The 18,945-nt window shown below is 32.6% G+C and overlaps 2 protein-coding genes and 1 long non-coding RNA gene across 3 annotated transcripts in view; 1 reads left to right on the plus strand and 2 right to left on the minus strand.

Moving 5' to 3' along the window:
• Positions 1-15,982, minus strand: part of LOC149490346 (axonemal central pair apparatus protein HYDIN-like) — a 25,510-nt gene extending 9,528 nt beyond the window's left edge. The window contains exons 1-45 of the mRNA XM_089703416.1: positions 15,548-15,982; positions 15,280-15,465; positions 14,738-14,810; positions 13,779-14,551; positions 13,533-13,703; positions 13,274-13,456; positions 12,277-12,416; positions 11,995-12,136; positions 11,705-11,922; positions 11,485-11,634; positions 11,346-11,408; positions 11,160-11,257; positions 10,920-11,060; positions 10,649-10,849; positions 10,361-10,551; positions 9,869-10,101; positions 9,469-9,630; positions 9,347-9,387; positions 9,193-9,261; positions 8,909-9,108; positions 8,569-8,823; positions 8,386-8,496; positions 8,194-8,314; positions 7,771-7,936; positions 7,371-7,502; positions 7,052-7,175; positions 6,766-6,934; positions 4,822-5,048; positions 4,529-4,728; positions 4,192-4,434; positions 3,930-4,112; positions 3,571-3,862; positions 3,247-3,495; positions 2,852-3,173; positions 2,629-2,771; positions 2,448-2,548; positions 2,110-2,291; positions 1,832-2,022; positions 1,659-1,765; positions 1,409-1,586; positions 1,218-1,331; positions 1,001-1,088; positions 733-924; positions 460-649; positions 74-242 (exon numbers count right to left, since the gene is read on the minus strand). Of these exons, the coding sequence (XP_089559542.1) occupies positions 74-242; positions 460-649; positions 733-924; positions 1,001-1,088; positions 1,218-1,331; positions 1,409-1,586; positions 1,659-1,765; positions 1,832-2,022; positions 2,110-2,291; positions 2,448-2,548; positions 2,629-2,771; positions 2,852-3,173; positions 3,247-3,495; positions 3,571-3,862; positions 3,930-4,112; positions 4,192-4,434; positions 4,529-4,728; positions 4,822-5,048; positions 6,766-6,934; positions 7,052-7,175; positions 7,371-7,502; positions 7,771-7,936; positions 8,194-8,314; positions 8,386-8,496; positions 8,569-8,823; positions 8,909-9,108; positions 9,193-9,261; positions 9,347-9,387; positions 9,469-9,630; positions 9,869-10,101; positions 10,361-10,551; positions 10,649-10,849; positions 10,920-11,060; positions 11,160-11,257; positions 11,346-11,408; positions 11,485-11,634; positions 11,705-11,922; positions 11,995-12,136; positions 12,277-12,416; positions 13,274-13,456; positions 13,533-13,703; positions 13,779-14,551; positions 14,738-14,810; positions 15,280-15,465; positions 15,548-15,823 (8,160 nt within the window). The 5' untranslated portion in view covers positions 15,824-15,982. The remainder of the gene's footprint in view (positions 1-73; positions 243-459; positions 650-732; positions 925-1,000; positions 1,089-1,217; positions 1,332-1,408; positions 1,587-1,658; positions 1,766-1,831; positions 2,023-2,109; positions 2,292-2,447; positions 2,549-2,628; positions 2,772-2,851; positions 3,174-3,246; positions 3,496-3,570; positions 3,863-3,929; positions 4,113-4,191; positions 4,435-4,528; positions 4,729-4,821; positions 5,049-6,765; positions 6,935-7,051; positions 7,176-7,370; positions 7,503-7,770; positions 7,937-8,193; positions 8,315-8,385; positions 8,497-8,568; positions 8,824-8,908; positions 9,109-9,192; positions 9,262-9,346; positions 9,388-9,468; positions 9,631-9,868; positions 10,102-10,360; positions 10,552-10,648; positions 10,850-10,919; positions 11,061-11,159; positions 11,258-11,345; positions 11,409-11,484; positions 11,635-11,704; positions 11,923-11,994; positions 12,137-12,276; positions 12,417-13,273; positions 13,457-13,532; positions 13,704-13,778; positions 14,552-14,737; positions 14,811-15,279; positions 15,466-15,547) is intronic.
• LOC149490347 (uncharacterized) lies at positions 5,033-6,490 on the plus strand. Its single transcript, XR_016316633.1, has 3 exons — positions 5,033-5,325; positions 5,657-5,899; positions 6,388-6,490. It is a non-coding gene; the product is annotated as an uncharacterized LOC149490347 (long non-coding RNA).
• Positions 15,983-16,290: 308 nt separating the features above from the next.
• LOC149490348 (axonemal central pair apparatus protein HYDIN-like) lies at positions 16,291-18,718 on the minus strand. Its single transcript, XM_089710116.1, has 8 exons — positions 18,663-18,718; positions 18,363-18,583; positions 18,039-18,272; positions 17,833-17,954; positions 17,515-17,701; positions 17,099-17,248; positions 16,813-17,006; positions 16,291-16,564 (listed from the first exon to the last, which is right to left on the minus strand). The coding sequence occupies exons 1-8, from the start codon at positions 18,703-18,705 to the stop codon at positions 16,291-16,293; spliced, it is 1,425 nt and encodes a 474-aa protein (XP_089566242.1). The 5' UTR covers positions 18,706-18,718.
• Positions 18,719-18,945: the final 227 nt, after the last annotated feature.

The raw sequence follows: 18,945 nt of genomic DNA on the forward strand, positions 1-18,945 counted from the left end.
AGCGACCACCATCGCCCGTGATCTAGAGCAAATCTTAAATTTATATCTAGTCTAAAAGTAAAACATAATATACCCCTGGTGCAGTTGGTGAAAATGTAAATTCAACTTCTGTTGATGTTCCGCCTTCCACGTAACCTTTTAGCATGTTACAATGTACCGGTATTAGTTCCGGTTTTTCCGACATCACCATTTCAAATATAAATTCATACGCTTCGCTTGTGGGATTGATAACATTAAAGATCCTTTAAAATAGAATTGATATATGTGTTAAAACAATAAGAATGTAGATCGAGAGCTACAAACATCTTCGGTCTTAGTAAGATCGTAGGTAATATATGTCCAATTTTCTATTCCCCAGTATGTTAATAAATTTATTTATCTAAAAGAGTACTTATCGCAGAATAACGAAGCATATACCTAGTAACTTTTCAAAATCATATTTTACTACTAAACACATACTTTTTATAACACCCGGAACCGAGTACATTAAACTCTAATACTGTGATATGTTTTGGTAATGCTACACCGGAAACTTTTCTTCTTCCTGATGTTAAATAATCGCTTTCTTCAATATCTAAATGTACGTAGGGAATTAAAGATTTTGCTGTTATTTTACATGATATATTCATGTCATATGGATCCAAGTTATCTGTAAATGTAGTTTCTCTTAAATTCACTATCTATGTGATTTTCATACATAGTCTAAAAAAATGTGGAATTTCAGAAAGTTACCTATTACACTTTTTAGTCTAACTTTGTACATAAATGCATCAAGAGGCGCAAACGTAACTTTAAAAGTACAACTTTCATTTGGTTTTAAACATTCTTTGGTTGGCTCTATCATAAACGGTAGGTCTACTTCAAACCATGTATCAACACTTTCTCTGCTACTTTTCTCACTAAACAGCGTCACTTTACTTGGACCTAAAAAGAAAGCAAACTCAGCCCTATTTATATTATGTCTTATTAATCCAAATAAAATGGAATGTGTTATATTCACCATCGTTTTTATTCTCAATAGATTCACGATTGATAGAATCGCCGCAAACATTGTTCGCATTTTCTTCTTCAACACTTTCCATCGCTTTCTGTGATAATTAAATGTGTTTATCGTGTATAATTGAATATTTCTCATGAATGTAAAAAGTGGAATGTTAGCAAATTTATAATATTCTAGCTATTATTTAAAATAACTTATAATTGCTATAGAAACCAACCTTTATTAGAGGCTTATCTATTCTTGTTGGAAATTCATCATCTATAACAAAGTTAAAACCAACTTTCATTGGAACCTTTCCAACATTTTTCACTTTAAAATTGAAGTGTCTTGTCTGTAGAATGTAAATCGCATTAGGTATCTATTAAAAGTTTTATTTTCTATTTCATATTAAATTGATAGATAACTAACTTGATAGATAAAGGTATCCTCTAAATTGATTTCTTCTCGTAAATCACACGTATATTTTGTGTATTCAGTTAAAGCAGAATAAACAACGATCATATTTAAAACATCGAGTACATTTTCAGGTGCTACGTGGGACTGTTCTGTGATGATTTCTTCATATCTCTCATTAACACAAATGTCTCTATAATTTGACCATTTGTATTAATTTCAATAAGATCAAACTATATTTATATAATTGGAAATAATAACATACTCATTATGGTCAAATATGGTAACAGTCTGTCGATTGTCCCAAGCTATACCTCGAATGTCGGCATTCATAGCGTCATCAACCGCCAATAAAGAAAGGTTTAGAAACTCCTGTAGGAGTAAATTTTATAAAATTATTACATTTAAGAAACCCATAACAATAACATGAGATTTTACCTTTTTGATTGAAACAGGTTTCTGGGAAAAGAACATTATTTCCAAATCTTTTTCTTCACCAGGTAAAATATAACCAATTGATGGTCTAACAACTATAGGTTCTGCTTCTTCCCAACTAAATCGGTACATTTTCTCAGAATTGTTGACCATTATGACGGATCTTTTTTGAATTGTACAAAGTTCGCACCCACCTGCAATATACTATCGTCCTTGAAATGTTCTTGTTATTTACAGATTCATGCCAATATTGAAATATGGGTTTTTAATGTTGTACTTACCAAATTCCAGAACATATTTTTGTACATAATGCTCCATACTACTTGTAGTGTCACTGTGTTTCACCGACGCTTGCGACATTCTTTTACTTTTCTTTGTATCTACTTTGGATTTTCTTTTTTCAAACGGTGCTGCACTTTTACTCTTCTTTCTACTATCTAACGTAGAAACCGTAGACACAGTGCTGTACAGGTTAAAAATGTTAAACGACATAAAAAAAATCAATATTTGACTATGTGAAATTCTATATTATCTTTTAATTGCTATCATAGTTCTTATATTATTTTATCAGACCATAGGCAGTGAGCTATTATTGCAGCAAAAAAATGTATTAAATTACCCTTCTGCTGATTTATATGCATCCAAATCAAGATCCATTGAAAGCATCTCTAGACCCAGTAATATAACATCTTCCATAAATGCTTCAGCTTCACACAATACCTTCACAAAATCATGTATGTAATCATTTGTATCAGATTTAAAACGAAATAACAGGTAATGTTTATGTATAAAATACTAACAACGAAAAATTCATAGGGATTTTCAAATATCGTTAGTTTAACATCGCATGAAATTCTGCCTCTTCGTATTGGATTATAATGTACATTTAATGTAGCTAATTCTTTCGGACGTAATATGAGTCGCATACAATCATTAATATCATCTTAAATAAAAAAAGAATCATTACATTGACATACTTTTTGAAATATTATAATAGTATCATTTATTGAAAATGCACCGTACCATTGTTACCTTGCAAAATCATACGTTCACTACCATGACTGGTTGTTATCCAAAATATAGGTCGTTCTTCTTTGAGTGGACACAATACTTCTGCAATCACTTCAGTTTTGACCGAACTTATATTTCTAAAGCGTATTTGTTTGTTACTGATAGATCCTAAACATGTTACTGGGAATTGCAACAATGCGATTCTATGGTGCCGTAATTGGGGGGCCACCAGGCGAATCCTTGGGATGACACCTTCACCAATTAAACAGACTCTAAACGATTGTTCCTGATTATCAAGCAGTTTTAATTTAATTTCCAGAACAGCTCTATACTCCTAAAAATGGTTTTAAGTGTTAGTCCCTAGTGATAAAAAGAAAATCACAGGCACTTTGAAGTATTGAACTTACTACAAGAGTCTTTGGGCTGAATATTATTCCTAGATTTTTATGTAATAATGGCTCGATGTGAGTTTCATATTTATCCAGCGAGAAGATATCAGGGTTTGAGTTTGACTGGTAATGCAGTTTCATACTAAGAACAGAAGCTACTAAGCCACTATTGTACAAGTCTATTGTTGCTGTATAACTTGTGTTGACATTCACGCAATAAAAATATAATGTCACCGAATCTTCTACGAAAACACAATGCGGCGATGACTGAAACAAGCAAAAATATATTTTTTTTTTAATTTTATCACCAATGCTTATCTTGTTGAAAGTTTGCGTGCTGACCTCTGGAACTTTATATTCAGAAAGATTTTTCACAATTAAATGTTCTCGGAATGTTGTTTCTATATTCCAGAAATCTAACGTGGGCATCGCACCAGTGCCAACTAATTTAAGCGGTACCCCGCACGCTTCGGCTGGACAGGTGTCACTTATAATAAACTTGATTGTTTCTTCAAATGTTTTAGCCGCTGTTGCCATAAATTGTATTTGAAGTGTCCGACTTGTTCCCGGAGCGAGTAAATTATCGTCATTCATTATGAAGAAATTTCCACATTTAAGCGGTGGATTTTTAATTCTAAAAAAATAAAGAGAATGTAACGGTTGTCATGAATATTTAAGTGTCACTTATTCATTTGACATACTTATTGTCTTTTAATTTCGCCGCAGGTAGAGGTGCATCAGGATCAGGTTGATATTCAAGCGGTAGTATAATTTCGTACGTTATTGGGCATTTACTGGTATTATTTAAAATGACATCCCGCATTACACCACTTCCGACTGGTATGATATGAAAATTCAGTTCTCCCAATGGAAAGAGGGTAAACCTAGGGATAATTAATTGGTAAGCGAATCTAATAATATCATCGTTACTTATTGGAAATAATAAAGACATAGATTACTAACGTATTGTAGAACGAGGCAATAGTAACACAAACTGGAAATTTGGCTACAACTACTTGATTTTTACTGCCATCTAACAATGAACATGTATATGCCGGGACGTTTATTAAATTCATGGAGGTAGTAGGTGTACATTCAAATTCTATCGTTGCTAGTTTCAAGGTTGGTGGTATCACCCCATAGTCTGGCACTGCCTCAAACGACTTCAATAATGAAGGTTCAGGGAAGTTTTTTACCTTTTTTAATCTAAAATATCGAAAAAATAAATAACAATTAAGTACTTATTAGTTCAATCTTAAATATCATGTAATATTCATCTACTATTCCTGTAATAACTTACTTGTAAAAAATATTATATTTGCCTCTATTTAAGAGGTACATTTCTTGGTAAACGGTGGAATTCACTTTAACATTGCCATAATTTAAGAAATTTTCACTCGGGTTCTCGTAAGCGCACTCAACCATAACATCATAACATTCTGCTGATAAATAAAGAACATCCACGATCATTGGGTTTCCCCTCCCTTCAGAATCGTATATCTGTCGAATAATCGTGTTATATTATCTTACATGAGTACTATTGGTGTGCTATTGGTAAGATACACAATTTAATCATTTTTCTCAAATACCTACATCAATTGTGAGCGGTTTATGAGCTGTCACGCCGACTCTGCAGGCAATATAGGTGACAGGCACAACTTGATTGTCTTGGCGCTGAACTATACCAGATGTCTGCGCTATTATAAAATCTTCAATAAAATCCTGAGGATTACGAATTTGCCACATGATTGGTAATATTGAGTCATTTTTAACAATGAAACGATCATCTTCTCTTCTATATCCTCGTAACGCCCAGATACCTATTAAAAGGCATGCAGCTCGATAGTGGTACCGGCCCAAGCTGTTATCCAACTTTATGACATAAACGCCCACGGTACCTTTTTAAAGGTATCTGACAGTATCTGATTTGAAAACGCCGTAACATTTTAAATTACGCGCCAAATCTAATTACTGTTTTTTAACCGGCTACTGGAAAGTATGTTTTTGTCTATGGTTAAGCAATAGTGCCAATAGAAAAATAAAATATATGTAATTTCCGGCGAAAAGTCTGGCCATCTCGACTGACTAGAGGACGTGGTAAGTTCAATCCATGATTATTGATGCAATCTTAGGTTTTTAACTGAGAGTATCTTACTCTGCTTGTTGACAAATAAGTAAATATTATAATTACATTTAGATTTACGCGAAAATAAAGAATATGCGTGTAAAATAACCTCGTAAAATCTGGATACCTTTTAGAAGGTATAAGAGTATTAACATATTATTGGATTTTAAAAGGTATAAGGGAATAAACCACTAATCAATTTGATTTGCCTTTGCAACTTATGATTTAGACCGTTTTCTCCTTCATAATATAAAGTAAATTATTTAGTCTGATACAGAATATTTTAGTACCTATCCTTTTCAGGTAACCCAATGAGAGATGAGCAAATCGAAGAAGCTTTAGAAGTATTAAATCAGTCAGATATAGAAGAGTATGAACTATTTGGAGATGAGGATTACAACATAAACCAAAACCAAGAAAGCTCTTCCAGTTCTGAAGAATCTGAAAATAATATTTTTTTATTAAAAACCAACTCTTATTTGCGAAATTATTTAAAATTTCTATAGAAATATATCAATTTACCTACTATCATTCTGATTTTAAAAGGTATATGGGTTGCTATTATATAGTGTTTTTGGGTCCAATTTAGAAACTTGCTAATTTTTGCTTCTGTCATCTGTTGGAAGTGGATTTCTTCTGATAGAAATCCTAAAACACGTGATAAACTAGCCTTTAAAAATAATAAGTACAGAAAATAATGACCATATTGTTCAAAAATTGATATTTTTTTCTCAGATTGTTAGTGTGAGATATGTTTTTGGTCATTAAAATTTTGGAAGACATGTATTAATCCAAATATTTATGTTCATTGTTTTTTGTAATATAAAATAAACCCTATATTGTCTACCGCTAATCAATAATTTAAAAAATACGAATTTTGCGAAATCGGGTTTTGTAATACATTAAAGCCCATATACCTAAATAAAGGATAACGAATTTGGGGTTATTTAGTGTCTCAAAACCTTCCACTGACATACATTTACATGCAGAAAAAATCCCACGCTCATACGGAAATAATAAGGCACTTTTTTTAGATTTCATCACCTCCGGGTCCGCACCATGTGAACCTTTTAAAAGGTACTTGGGCTGCAAGCCAATGTTTGGTAAAAATAGCCTGGGCGTTACGAGGATATAGTAAATGTCGGCCGTATTCTGAAAAAAAATTTTTTACCATGAACTTAAATTCAAGCTCTATTGAGCCCCAAGCGGCCCGATCGGTCCCAGACACAATAGATTTTCTATAGTGTCTGTGGTTCCGGGGCCTGAGTTACTACATAAAACGAATGGTGTATTTAGTAAATATGCTAAAGAAACTAAAAGAATAAGAAATAATAATATCGTCAGAATTTATTTCTGTTTCCAACCAAGGTAAAGATTTAGTAGATTTAGATTTAGGTAGTCCAAATTCTAACCAATGGTCTTTGTCAGCGGTAGAATTTCTACAACAGGCACAACTCCAGTGCAAGCTATTTTTATTGAAACTATCTCTGGATTATCCTTTACGCAAAATAGAAGCACGCTTGTGTGAACGCCGAGATCTGCGGGCGCCGCGAAGACAGTTACTTTTCCTCGACAACCAGGCTAACAAAAACATTATATCATTAAAATTTAAAAAAAGCTATACATATTTAATTACGGTAAGTCATCTTAAAAAGCTTTATGATAGTTATAAGTTACAATTAATTATTATCTACTCACCTCTAATCGTATAAATGTTTTGTCAATTTGAAAAACTGATGTGTCTTCCAAAAATTCTATGACTACGTCTGCTGTTATTAATGAAGAATTTCTTAGGTCGACTGAATAGTGCTCTTCATATATCCTAAGAAAAATTGTTACTACATAAATATAAATTATATTTAAGTCGAAATTATGTACCTCTGAGAATGAATAGCTATACGTACTTTTTACCTACAATTTTGTTGTTGCTGATCATTATTTTGAGTTATTGTCATAACTCATAAGGGTGTTGGTTTATTTGCTTAATAGTTTTAAGATTTAAATGTTTATAAATTACCGGTTACTTCCAATGAAAATAGGTCCAAATTCAAATAACTTCTGTTCATCTATATAAGTTACTTTATAAACTTTGTCTTCTACGATTCTTCTAACAAAATTTTCAAACATTTTCTTGGGTCGGCTGTCTAATCTGCAGTGGGGGTAAATAAAGAATGGTAAATAAGAAAGGGTGTACTTTACCTTTCTATTAACCTAATTCTAAGCGGGGTTGAAAATTTAAACAAATTAAAGTAATAAATAAAACCTTATCATGGTTGTATCAAAGACTTCTATATATAAACTCAGTTTAAATAGAAGTCTTTGGGTTGTATTATGTATAAGATCCTTAACAATAAAGTCATTTTTGTTAAGGATCTTATACCAGTTGAATTTGGAAATTTCAAAAATGATTTTGTTACCTTGGCAAATCACAAATACCGGAAATATTTATCTCAACTCTAGATTCTGGCCAGCCGCTGACTTCAACAAATCGTTTCACACTATAGTTTCCCTCGACTTGTGGACTAAATGAATATTTGCATCTAACTAGATCTCCAGGATGCAGTACAATTCTATGGTCATGATCTATATTATAAATAAAATCTTTAATCCAATGGAAGGGTTCATGAACTTATATAATACATAACTATAAGTTTTTTGAACTCAGGCAAAAATTGCCTCAGCCTATTAAACTCACAACTGCAAAATAAAGATGACAGCCTAGACATTTTGTGTAATTATTTTTATAGGATAGGAACAAAATTAAAACGGCAAGGACATAAAACAATAATAAAATCTAAATTTTACACAAATAATTATATTACATTATGTATATTACACACCTTTCGTGGACTTCACACTACGTAATGGCAAGGGATAAAAGTACTCGGGATTTTCTTCTGATATTATTTTCTCAACTGACAGGGATGGAATTTCACTTGTTGAAGTTTGTGAAGACGTAACCTAAAAAACAATGAATTTTAATGGTTCGATTTCATATCTAAATTCAAAGATTAAAATATTAAACATCTTACCTTTTTACCACACGTGCAATGCCATTTTGAGAGTATATGGAGTACATTTTCTTGTGTTGTATCATCCAGTAAGTTTAAATCAGTAAGCGGATTGCATTCGCATTTTTTAATCTTAAAATTAAAATCATTAGCAGGGTTTAATATTTCGAAAATAATAAATTAATAAATGTAAAAAGGAAATACCGGCGCTTCCTCCAAATAACGCCATTGCAGAGGTTCTTCATTCAGTATCAATGGGAATGTTTTTGGCAATAAAACTGTAAATTCTTTGATATTCACAGGACATTTGAGTATATCAGATACCTCCTCTTCTTGAAGAGCTTCTCGGACAAGGTCTGATCGTATAAACATATTTACAATTGCTTTCTTGTAACGCAAGCATGGACACATTACTAGAGTTAATGGGAATCCTCTGTCAGTGATATCGACTTCGGATGCCTATAAAATAAATTTTACAATAATTTAAAACTAAAAAAAAACTGCGTCTGCTTTTTTTTAAATATACCTACTAAAATTTAAATACCTGTAATTGCATCTCCGACTTTTTCTTGACTTTTTTATGAGTTGAACCCACAACCTGTCCATTAAACCCAACAATAGGGAAGCCTACGTCGCATTCTTCTAATATCCAATTATTTGCCAAGTTAATTAAAGTCTCATACGTGTTTTTTAAATAGTCATTATATTTTGTACTCATTAATACGTATTCACTAGTAGGTTTGCCTGAAACGATTAAAATTATTATTTAAAATAGAAATTACTTATAATAGATATTTTTTCAATATAGTCACTTCAAACTTGATTTACCTTTCGTATCGTCTTTTTTAATTTTTTTCTTCGATTCGTTATCAACCACCAATAATGACTTACTTCGATCTGTTAAAAGATTTGATTTATAATTTATAGCAGGTACTACATTGCTTTAAAAATGATAGATAATGTATTTTTAAATAAATTTTACCTTTCGCACTTTTCTCTTGCTTTAGACTATCATTGGGGCATCTACAAAAGAAGACTCATAAGTATTTTTATTTTTAAATTAACCGTGAGCTGGAATTTATATGCAAGTGTTAGTTAAGTTACCCTCTTTTTTCGTAATATTTCATTCTCCTTTCTTCTAAGCCGTAGGTAATATAAATAGACTTAAGTTCAGGATTTGCATTTTCGTACTCGTCATCTCCCATATCTTCGAAAGAATCTACTATCTCTGCTATTTCTGTTTCGTCATATACTTTTGATATATTTCTTAAAATAAATGAGCAGTATTATTTTACCTTAATTGCGTTATAAATATTTTTTTCGTAAACTATGATTTTTATTTTTGGACCCTATCGTTAGACATCAGACATTTTGTTTTCGTAACAAAACAGGAAGGAGGAGTGAAAGTCTAAATTAATCTTTCGAAGGCAAACATTAACAAGCGCATATAGTGAAGCTTATTAAAGGATAATTGCGTAAATATAATATTTTTAAAATAACTTACTCATCGATATTATCATGGTCTCTTTGAGTTTCTTCATAATTTTGAGCCCACTTTGAAAAATCTGATTGACACAATACAAGATGTATGTTCCATATGTTGCTTTTACATTTGATGAGAGTAGATATAACTAGTGACGGGCTTTTAAAAACGATACTTGTTAAGGTGTCCACAATGAATCCACGACTGAATTTAGGTTGATTGAAGAAATCGTTGAGAAGTTCTTGTGTCAAATCCTATTAAGAAAATAATAGAAATGGTTCGATAATATATTATTATTAAACCTATAAAAAAAGACGGGTTGCACTCCGGGAGTGCCGGCAGAAGTGAAAACGTGATTATTAACGTTGAGCATGTTTGATATTTTGGAATGGTATCCGTCTTACGCTTTTTCGATCAGGTCACGTGTCCTGACGCCAGTTTAAGGTTTTATACCCATTACAGAAAAAGTGCTCAACGCCGCTAAAGAAGTTTTCACTTCAAAAATAAACATACCATATGGAACATAGTAGTAGAACCCATAGCTCCAAGCGCTGTATGGGATGCTATAGACGACGTAGGCGACTTTTTTTTCTTTTTATCACTTGCTTTGGAACGAGGGGTGTTTACATTTTTGCTGTTTGATAAAAACTCTATTTTCTTCCATATAATGTCAAATTCATCATCAGTTTCTTCAAATATATTATCTACAAAACAAGAGAGATACTACACGTTGTTTCAATATACACCAACAAACATGAACCACGGTGTTATTTAATTTGATTAGGTATTAAGAATTAATACCTTCACATTCCATTCCCGTTTCATCGGAATCTTTATTGCATTTTCGTGTCAGTTCGTACATTTCATTTATAGCAGTTATTAACACCATTTTTGCATTGCATTGACTAACACACAACGCTTCTACCACACAAACGTCTGCATTAATAGTAGGTAGTCCAAGTGCTTTTCCGGTAGAATATGCTATTTCTTGGCAATGAATTTCTAAAATATACATTTTTTAAATGATGATTCGAATTGTGAAACAACATGGCATTAAATAATATACACAAACCTTCACATGGTGAACCATGAAAAAATATAAGCATCCCTTTTGAGTGCCTGTCAGTATCAATAACTGAGGATGCACTTTCACACACGTCAAGACACTCCTTAAGAGGATCGACGCCGTTGTCTTTCATTGATTTCATAACATCTTAAATAAACAATATTAAAATTGTGTAAATGTTACGTTTTTTAAGAAACAATACGAGTATAATAGATTCAAGGTTATAAGGCTATTCCAACACCATACCATTAACAATTTCTGCTTCAGTTCTAGCTTTTCTCGGACCAGCTGCATCCTTCGCAGTTGAAGCTTTTGGAGCTGTTTTTGGACTCTTTTGCGCTTTTCTATTAAAGTGTATAGAAAATTATAATATATCTACACATTAATGTTAACAAGAAGACAATTGGTATTATAGTAAGTATTATTTTTTACTTAGTAGAAGCAGATTGCCTTGCAGTTGACGCCTTGGACATCTGACCTTCTTCTTCAATACATCTATGAGAAAAATGTTTAACAGTGTGATAAAGGGTTAGGTAATAAAATAAGTTTAATCAGTAAAGATATAAAATACCTCCTAACTTGTTCCTTAAACTTAAAGTAAAAGCTCAATATTTCTTGAGGCATACCCGCTCCCGGTTTTATAGCCGAAACTAACATTTCATTCGGTTTATTGTAATATTTATACAGCAATTGATAAATTTCATCTTCCTGATTCCATTTGCTGAAATATTCAGTACGTTATTATAGATTTCGAAAATGGTACATCATAATCAGCGCAGAAAAATACTCACATGTCGCTATGAGCAATAATTAATTCAATTGGAAATGGACAAGGATTTGTTAAACCAAAATATATATCAGTAGTTTCAGCCCAAGGTAATGTTGGTGGGAAATTGACGTTCGGTCCTATGATATGAATTTGAGGTAAGATTCCTTGTCCCACAACTGGAATAGTCATTCTATTTGGATTCATATGGAATTTGAATATAAGAATTCCTTCATATGGTAACTGCAAAAAAATTAATTAATAATTTACATACACCGTATAAAAATCTAAATAATTTTAGGAAAATATCAATACCTCCATAGTGGGCTTAAAAGCTATACTCAACCATCCACCTTCGCCTGGCTCATATTTACCAGAGGTATCTAAGACCGTCATAGGATTGGGTCCCGGACTTTTAGCTTTTAAATTAACGTACCAAATGCATGTAGGTTTACCACTGTAATACATATTATATAATCTTATTATAATAATTCATAATATAGTTTCAATAAGATCTTACTTATATTTAGGTAAAGCATTTTATTATCTGTGCTTATAGTACCCATTTCATAAATATACTAATAAAACACGACCTACACATTTTTGAGTGGTATGGAACAAACAACTTTGTCGCCACATCTTATTGTACCAAAGTCTATTATTTTTACGTTCGAAGACAAATATGGTACCGCACACAATGCTTTGATTTGAATTGGGATGGTAACACCATACGGCACCTACAAATAAAATAGGAGGTTAAGAAAATACCTAAGCAGTTTACTATATTAAATATTAAACTGCTTAGGTATTATCTCGATACTATAGTAAGATATCAAGAAATTACATCGATATTGAAGGATGTTTCAACAATTTGTTCTAATTCCGTAAAATCGTTTGAAGTAGGAGCAAATGTTGCTTCTAATTTTCCTGTTTCGCCCGCATTTAGTTTTCCACATAATTTTAATCCAAGCCACTGTGGAATACGAGTTCCTTTCGCGAAATGGAGTTTAGTTACTATAGGTCCGTAATTAATTATATCAACGCAGCACTGCACCTTTAATAATAATAATTTATATGAAGATACTTTGAAATTAGGTACTCAAATTAAAAATGTTGTGTGGTTTTAGAAACCACGGTAAAAGTGAAACTGTTCGAACGGTTCCGAACACTGCTTTATACCTACGGCAGCCGACCGTCACGCGACATGCTCTACACAGACCAAAAAGTTTGAGACGATGTAATAAAAGTTTCACCTTAAAAAAAAAGACTTAACATATTGGAAATTGATATACATGTGATATATTTTTCTCGACTCTATAATTTCTAAAACAGTAATAATCTAATAACATAAACTAACATGATTACTCACTATGCTAAATTTGTAAAGAACCGAAAGAGTAGAAAAAATTCGATTGCTGGGGCGCGGGTGGGAGCACTAGTGGCCGAGACTCTAGGCGGTGCGGTGCCACGGTACGGCCAAAAGATACGGATTGGAATCCCGCCTCATGATCGATTTTTTCTATTCTTTAAAAATTTATCATTTACTTATCATTTGAATGCTATAAAAACCAAAAATTAAATTATGTATACTCACTGTGCTTCCAGTAATGACTACTCCATAATCTATTACGTATGGTGTTGTTTGAAAGCCTGGTATAGGTATCATTTTAGACGTAGTAGAATAGACATTTAACACGTCTGGGCGCAATCGTATATAATTGATTACCAACATCCTTTCAATAGCAAGTTCAATATCCATCGTCGATGGATACGCGTCCTAAAAATAATTACGATTATTTAGAGAATACTGATACGTTAAGAAATACAAACTAAAGGATATCACATCCTTGTACCCAAGATGAACAAATATGCCAATCCGTTTGAAACATAGGATCTTCAAAACATTTCTCAGTTAGCGGCGAATTTAAGTGTTCGGAAGTGCTTCTTGTGAATATTTCATGTATAGCTTCTAAATATTCTTCAGTCAATGTAGGTATTGCTTTATATCCCAGTTCTGGGTTAAGCTAAATGAGACAAAAAATATGAATTAAGTGTTGAAGATCTAAGAATGAATTGATGGATCTGAGATATTACGTTACCTTAGACATTTCTGGCCTTGGCAATGATATATATACTTGTGGTATCACTCCCCACCCAAATACTTCAATAGGTATTAGAGGCAAATGTCCAATTTCTAACATGAATTCCGTGTTAAAATAACCCATAGCCCCTGGTCTTACTTCAATATTGACATCAATGGTTTCCTCCGGCTCTAACACTTTTTCATCTGGTATGATATTTAAGATCGTACCATACAAGTCGTTTTCGAAATTAGGCTCGTTTAAATAAGTCTTATATTCAAAAGGTAGCTGTGCTATATTAGACATAATAAGTTGTTCTATCGCATTTTCATGAAAGGATTTTATTTTAAAATTAATTTTACGTGAGTTTAATTTGTACATCAAATCACAGCTTTGGCCAGTCACTACTATAGTTTCCGGAGGACCACCAAGTACTTCACATTCTAAGATAGCGCGAATATTCATATTTAGCTTAGGTCTAAAAATTACTTGAACGTATTGTACTTCGTTCGGTTTTAAAAGACCGCGATGTGGAGATAACTGCAAAACGTCATTCGCTCCAACATGGTATCGCATATCTTTCTTAAAGAACTTATAACTCCATTCAAATTCTGACTCATAATCCGCATCAATCATTGGAGTAATTTTACTCATTGTTATATATCGTTTTAATTGAAAATCTTCCTTGCGGTCATCAATACTTGTTGAACTGGTCTGGTCAAGTTCATAAGGAGGAGATGCGACATCCCTGACCGTAGTTTCGTGCTCCGGATTATCAGCTGCAGATCCAACTGGAGTTCGACAAGCAAGTATTTCATACATGTCTGTATAAGTATCAACAGCTATTAAAAAATTACGAGGCAAAATTTGATATTAAAATTAATTGGAATAAAAAAAAATGTTTTATAAGCAAGTATATAGGTATGTAATTTTAGACAATATATAAAGTAATATATCCAAATATAAGTTATATTTACCACTAGCCTCAGTTTCATTTGTAGAAACCTTATAAGCACTGCCTTTACTTATATCTTGTCTAGAAATTTCCGGCTGAAAACCAAAGTTAAATTTATAATCTTTACCAAACATCTTAACACGTTCCCACCGGCACAGATATATCTGTACTTTCCATTACTGCGTTACGGGTTGTTTTAAACCTTGTCCTATACCAGAGATTGTGGCGGCACGAGGCATATTAAACCCCACCGCCCGTAGGTGACCAAAATCCTTTTTTTGGCTCCAAATAAGACAAAGGGTGCAAATTTTTATTTTTTCATTGCGGCACGAGGACTAAGAAACCAGGTATTAAGGTGGGTATACCATTGAACTAGGAATCAATAGCACATCTCATATATATAGTTATCACTTTCCTACACTGAACCAGATGGAAGTTATGCCTCCCGCACGACAGAGAAGTTTAAGTTTTTTCCTACCGCTATAACGACGAGACACGGACAGGATGTTTCAAGCCCTGTTTCGCACCTAACGTGTTAAAGTATAACTCTAAAAGTTTAATTACCATTTTTGTATCAGATATATTAAACTTTTTCCAATTAAATCTGTAACAAACTAAAAGGGGAGTCGCATTTTGAATTTTTATAGTTTTACTTTCAATACTTCCATTCAGCACACATTGAAAATCAACTCGTGGCGATAACACAAACATGTTTGGAAAGTTTATTTTTCCTATTAATTTGATTGCATCCTAAAATTAAATGATTTCTGTTAATTATTACTATGCACATTCAAATAATGCATTGTTATTTGGTAACGTGAATATCTTTTACTTTGTTCTTGTGTCCTTTAAATTTGATTCTGAACAAATCACAATATACTCGAGATTTAAGAGTTTGATGTTTGGTCGTGTCAAATAAAATCTGTATTTTCATGACTTCTTGGTCTTCCAGTCGCTCTTCAATCACATGTGTTAGATTAAAAGCTAATTTTATTTTATTTATATCTTGAAAGAAATGTAGTGGCTCATTTCGTAGAGGGTCCACCGGTTTAAGAGTTAAAAAGTCTATAAATATCTTAGATTGTTGGAGTCCATTTTCGGTAATCATATTTGGCACATTTAAATCTGTTTCTCTGTAACATATGCACCCACACAAGTTTTCCTCGTGTGGTAAAACTTTGTAAGTGCCCTGCTTTTGAATAAGCGCAAAGGGTGGTTTGACGCTAATTTCAAAATCCAGGGGTAATTTTGAAACATTTTTGATGGTGACAATATCTGGAAAACAGAAACAATTCAGACATTTCTACTAATATTATAAATGTAAAGTAATTGTCTGCCTGACAGTCCTTCTGTCTGTCTGTCGCTTCTTCGCCACTAAACTACTGAACCCATTTAGATGTAAGGATAGTTAAGAAGAGATCTGAGAAAGGACATAGAGACCGGAGACGTTCTATTCCGGAAATTCCACGCGAACGAGAACTATGCAGATTTTCCTCTGATTACGTGGGCGAAGCCTCGAGTAGAAAGCTAGTAATTTATAAATATAAGAAATCACGTTTACTACATACTGTAAGTCTACAAACCTGTTAATTTATAGAATTCACTGTATGGACCATAATCATACTGAAACTCCAATACGTTTGAGGATATCTCTATTTTTGGATCTACAAATTCCGCTATGATCTGGCATTCCAATAGTAATTCCTTTTTATTTATACCCTCTACACTTCCAACCAAATACCACATTTCTTTAACGGTGGCGACTTTGTGTGATAACCCTGTTATTGTTAAATCCAATTTTTCTCCAGCAGCCATTTTAAAGTTCTTAGGATCCAAGTTGAAGAATCCGCTATAATAATCAATTGTAAAAGTTATTTTTTACTACGTAAATACCTTACTTTAAGAAGTAGGTACATATTGAAGTATTTCAATACATATATCTAAACCGTAGATACTCTTTGTACTCAATTATTTCTTATTGAGTTAAAATATTTGAAAATAATTTGCTTAATATCACGTTGTATTCTTGCCATAATTAGTGTGTAGGCATATTCACTTTGTATAAAATAGTTCCATACAATGTTTGTTATATCTTACGTAGCGTGTTGCTTTGTTTTAGGAGCTTTATAGTGTTCACTCCACTCAAGAGCATGCATACGGGTGCCACAGTTTTCCATTATAACTTGGCAATTCAAGGGGATTCTCGTAAAGTGTCGGCCCAGCATCACCTTGTCTCTTAGTTCCCCAACTAATATACTTGTTCCTACACCTGTAGCAGATAATGGCACCAACTACAAAGTAAGCGGTATTCTATGCTGTTAATTTTGAATCAAAAAATTATACATGTGACGAAAATAGTGATAATAGGAAATTAAATCCATACTATATCTTTCACTTTTTCCAATTGAATAACCGCTTTATTAGAATAGCTATCAGCATCTATAAGGTACAGATTGAGTAACAAGTCTGTCTCAGATTCAGGTTCAATATAACCTTCCATAGGAGATATTTGCCACCGACCATCACGATTTAACTGAAACATGTTTTGTTCATTATGAGTAAATTATGAGATAGAATAGGAATATATAAATTATTTTGATTTGTAAGTTTTTTAATAGTTCTACTAAGTAAATTGACAGATCTTTGAACAGAACAGAACTATATAAACGAGTTGCATGAATGCAGAATGCAGTTCTATATGGGTTTTTATATTTATTCAAACTGTTAAGAACACTTAATAGGTATCTTTTTTAAATATAAACCAAATAAATTTTAAATGATCAAAATCAAAGCACGAACCAACGAAGCTCGGAAATTAACAACAACTGGGGAGTCATTGCATAATGTAAGTATTTTCTGGCTTTTTGTTAACAATTTAACCTGACCCCAATGCAGTGCCATGGGTGAACAGGTCACAATAGGTCTTACACCGCATCCATTGATATGGCAAATTTCGACAGGTGTTGACAGCCCAAACAGATGAACCCTATAAAATTTTAATATACGGCAACTAAGTCAGGGCAAATATTATGTAATATAAAAAATATAGTTACTAAAAAGTCGGTTAAATACAAACATATAGAAGCATATTATATTCCTTAACAAAAAAATTCCTACCTTATGGAATATTCCTGAACTCCCAATACACTAGTTTTTATAGTCACTGGCAAACATAAGGTACTATTAGGCTTAATGATGCCTTCTTTTACTCCGACTTCAACTTCCAAAGTTGAAGGTTCCTGAATAAGCACAATTATTTTATTTGGGTCATTTTAGATGAGATAAATATAATTTAAAAAAGGTTGCTTTCATTAAAAAATTACCTCTGGTTCTACTAACGTGAAGTACCCCCAGAAATTATTACTAGATATAGCAATTTCATGTTTATATGGGAAGTCTAAAAAACATGCTCTAAGGTTGATATCTGGTGCTGGTGTAATATGTGGTACCATTGCGTTGAACGTAATTGGTAAGACGATTGGTGGGCTATCCGATTTATCTAACTCTAATTCTAAAGATGTCTGATTTGCTCTTATTAAGTTTGCGGTTAGTGTTATCTGAAAAATGTAATATATCATTGGCACATGCTAACAATCTATTACTTTACATAGCATTTTCATACATGCACTTAATTTTAGCAAGTTTACCTTCAATGAAACACGCGACTCAGGGCCTATATTAACCTTATCCGGGGATATATTAAACTCTCTAGGCCATTGAGGTACAATAGGTTTAGGACTGTCAGCTACAGCATAGTCCTCCAATGTAATGCTACTTATTTCTGGCCCGTCTGACGATATTTTTATATTCGCAGCTACATCGACAACTGATTCGTTAATCACTTCAATTTCCATGGCTTTTGGAATTCCTGCATCCATTTAAAAGTAGCAATATCCATAAGTTATACTTAATACTTATTCGTGATTTTATTTAAAACGAAAACATACCTAAGCTCACCATTCCAAAATCTAAGCAAGGTATGCTAAACATCAGTGATGGATAAATTACAACACCTCTGAAACAACATACAAATTTAACAATTTCTCTCTGTTAAATCACAAATCAAACTTTTAAGTATAATGGTTAAACCATGGTAAAACATTAAAAATTCATACTTACTTTAAATACACTTTCAATACGACGTCCGTATCGCGAATAGAAAAGTTAATTTCCTCAAAGAAAGGACCTTGATTTGAGTTGCAGAAAGAAATAACGAAAATGTCTTTTTCG

Source organism: Colias philodice, chromosome 2 (assembly GCF_061535455.1).
Source record: "Colias philodice isolate Cphi_HAF_F1 chromosome 2, ilColPhil1 Martin Lab GWU primary, whole genome shotgun sequence".
Lineage (NCBI taxonomy): Eukaryota > Metazoa > Arthropoda > Insecta > Lepidoptera > Pieridae > Colias > Colias philodice.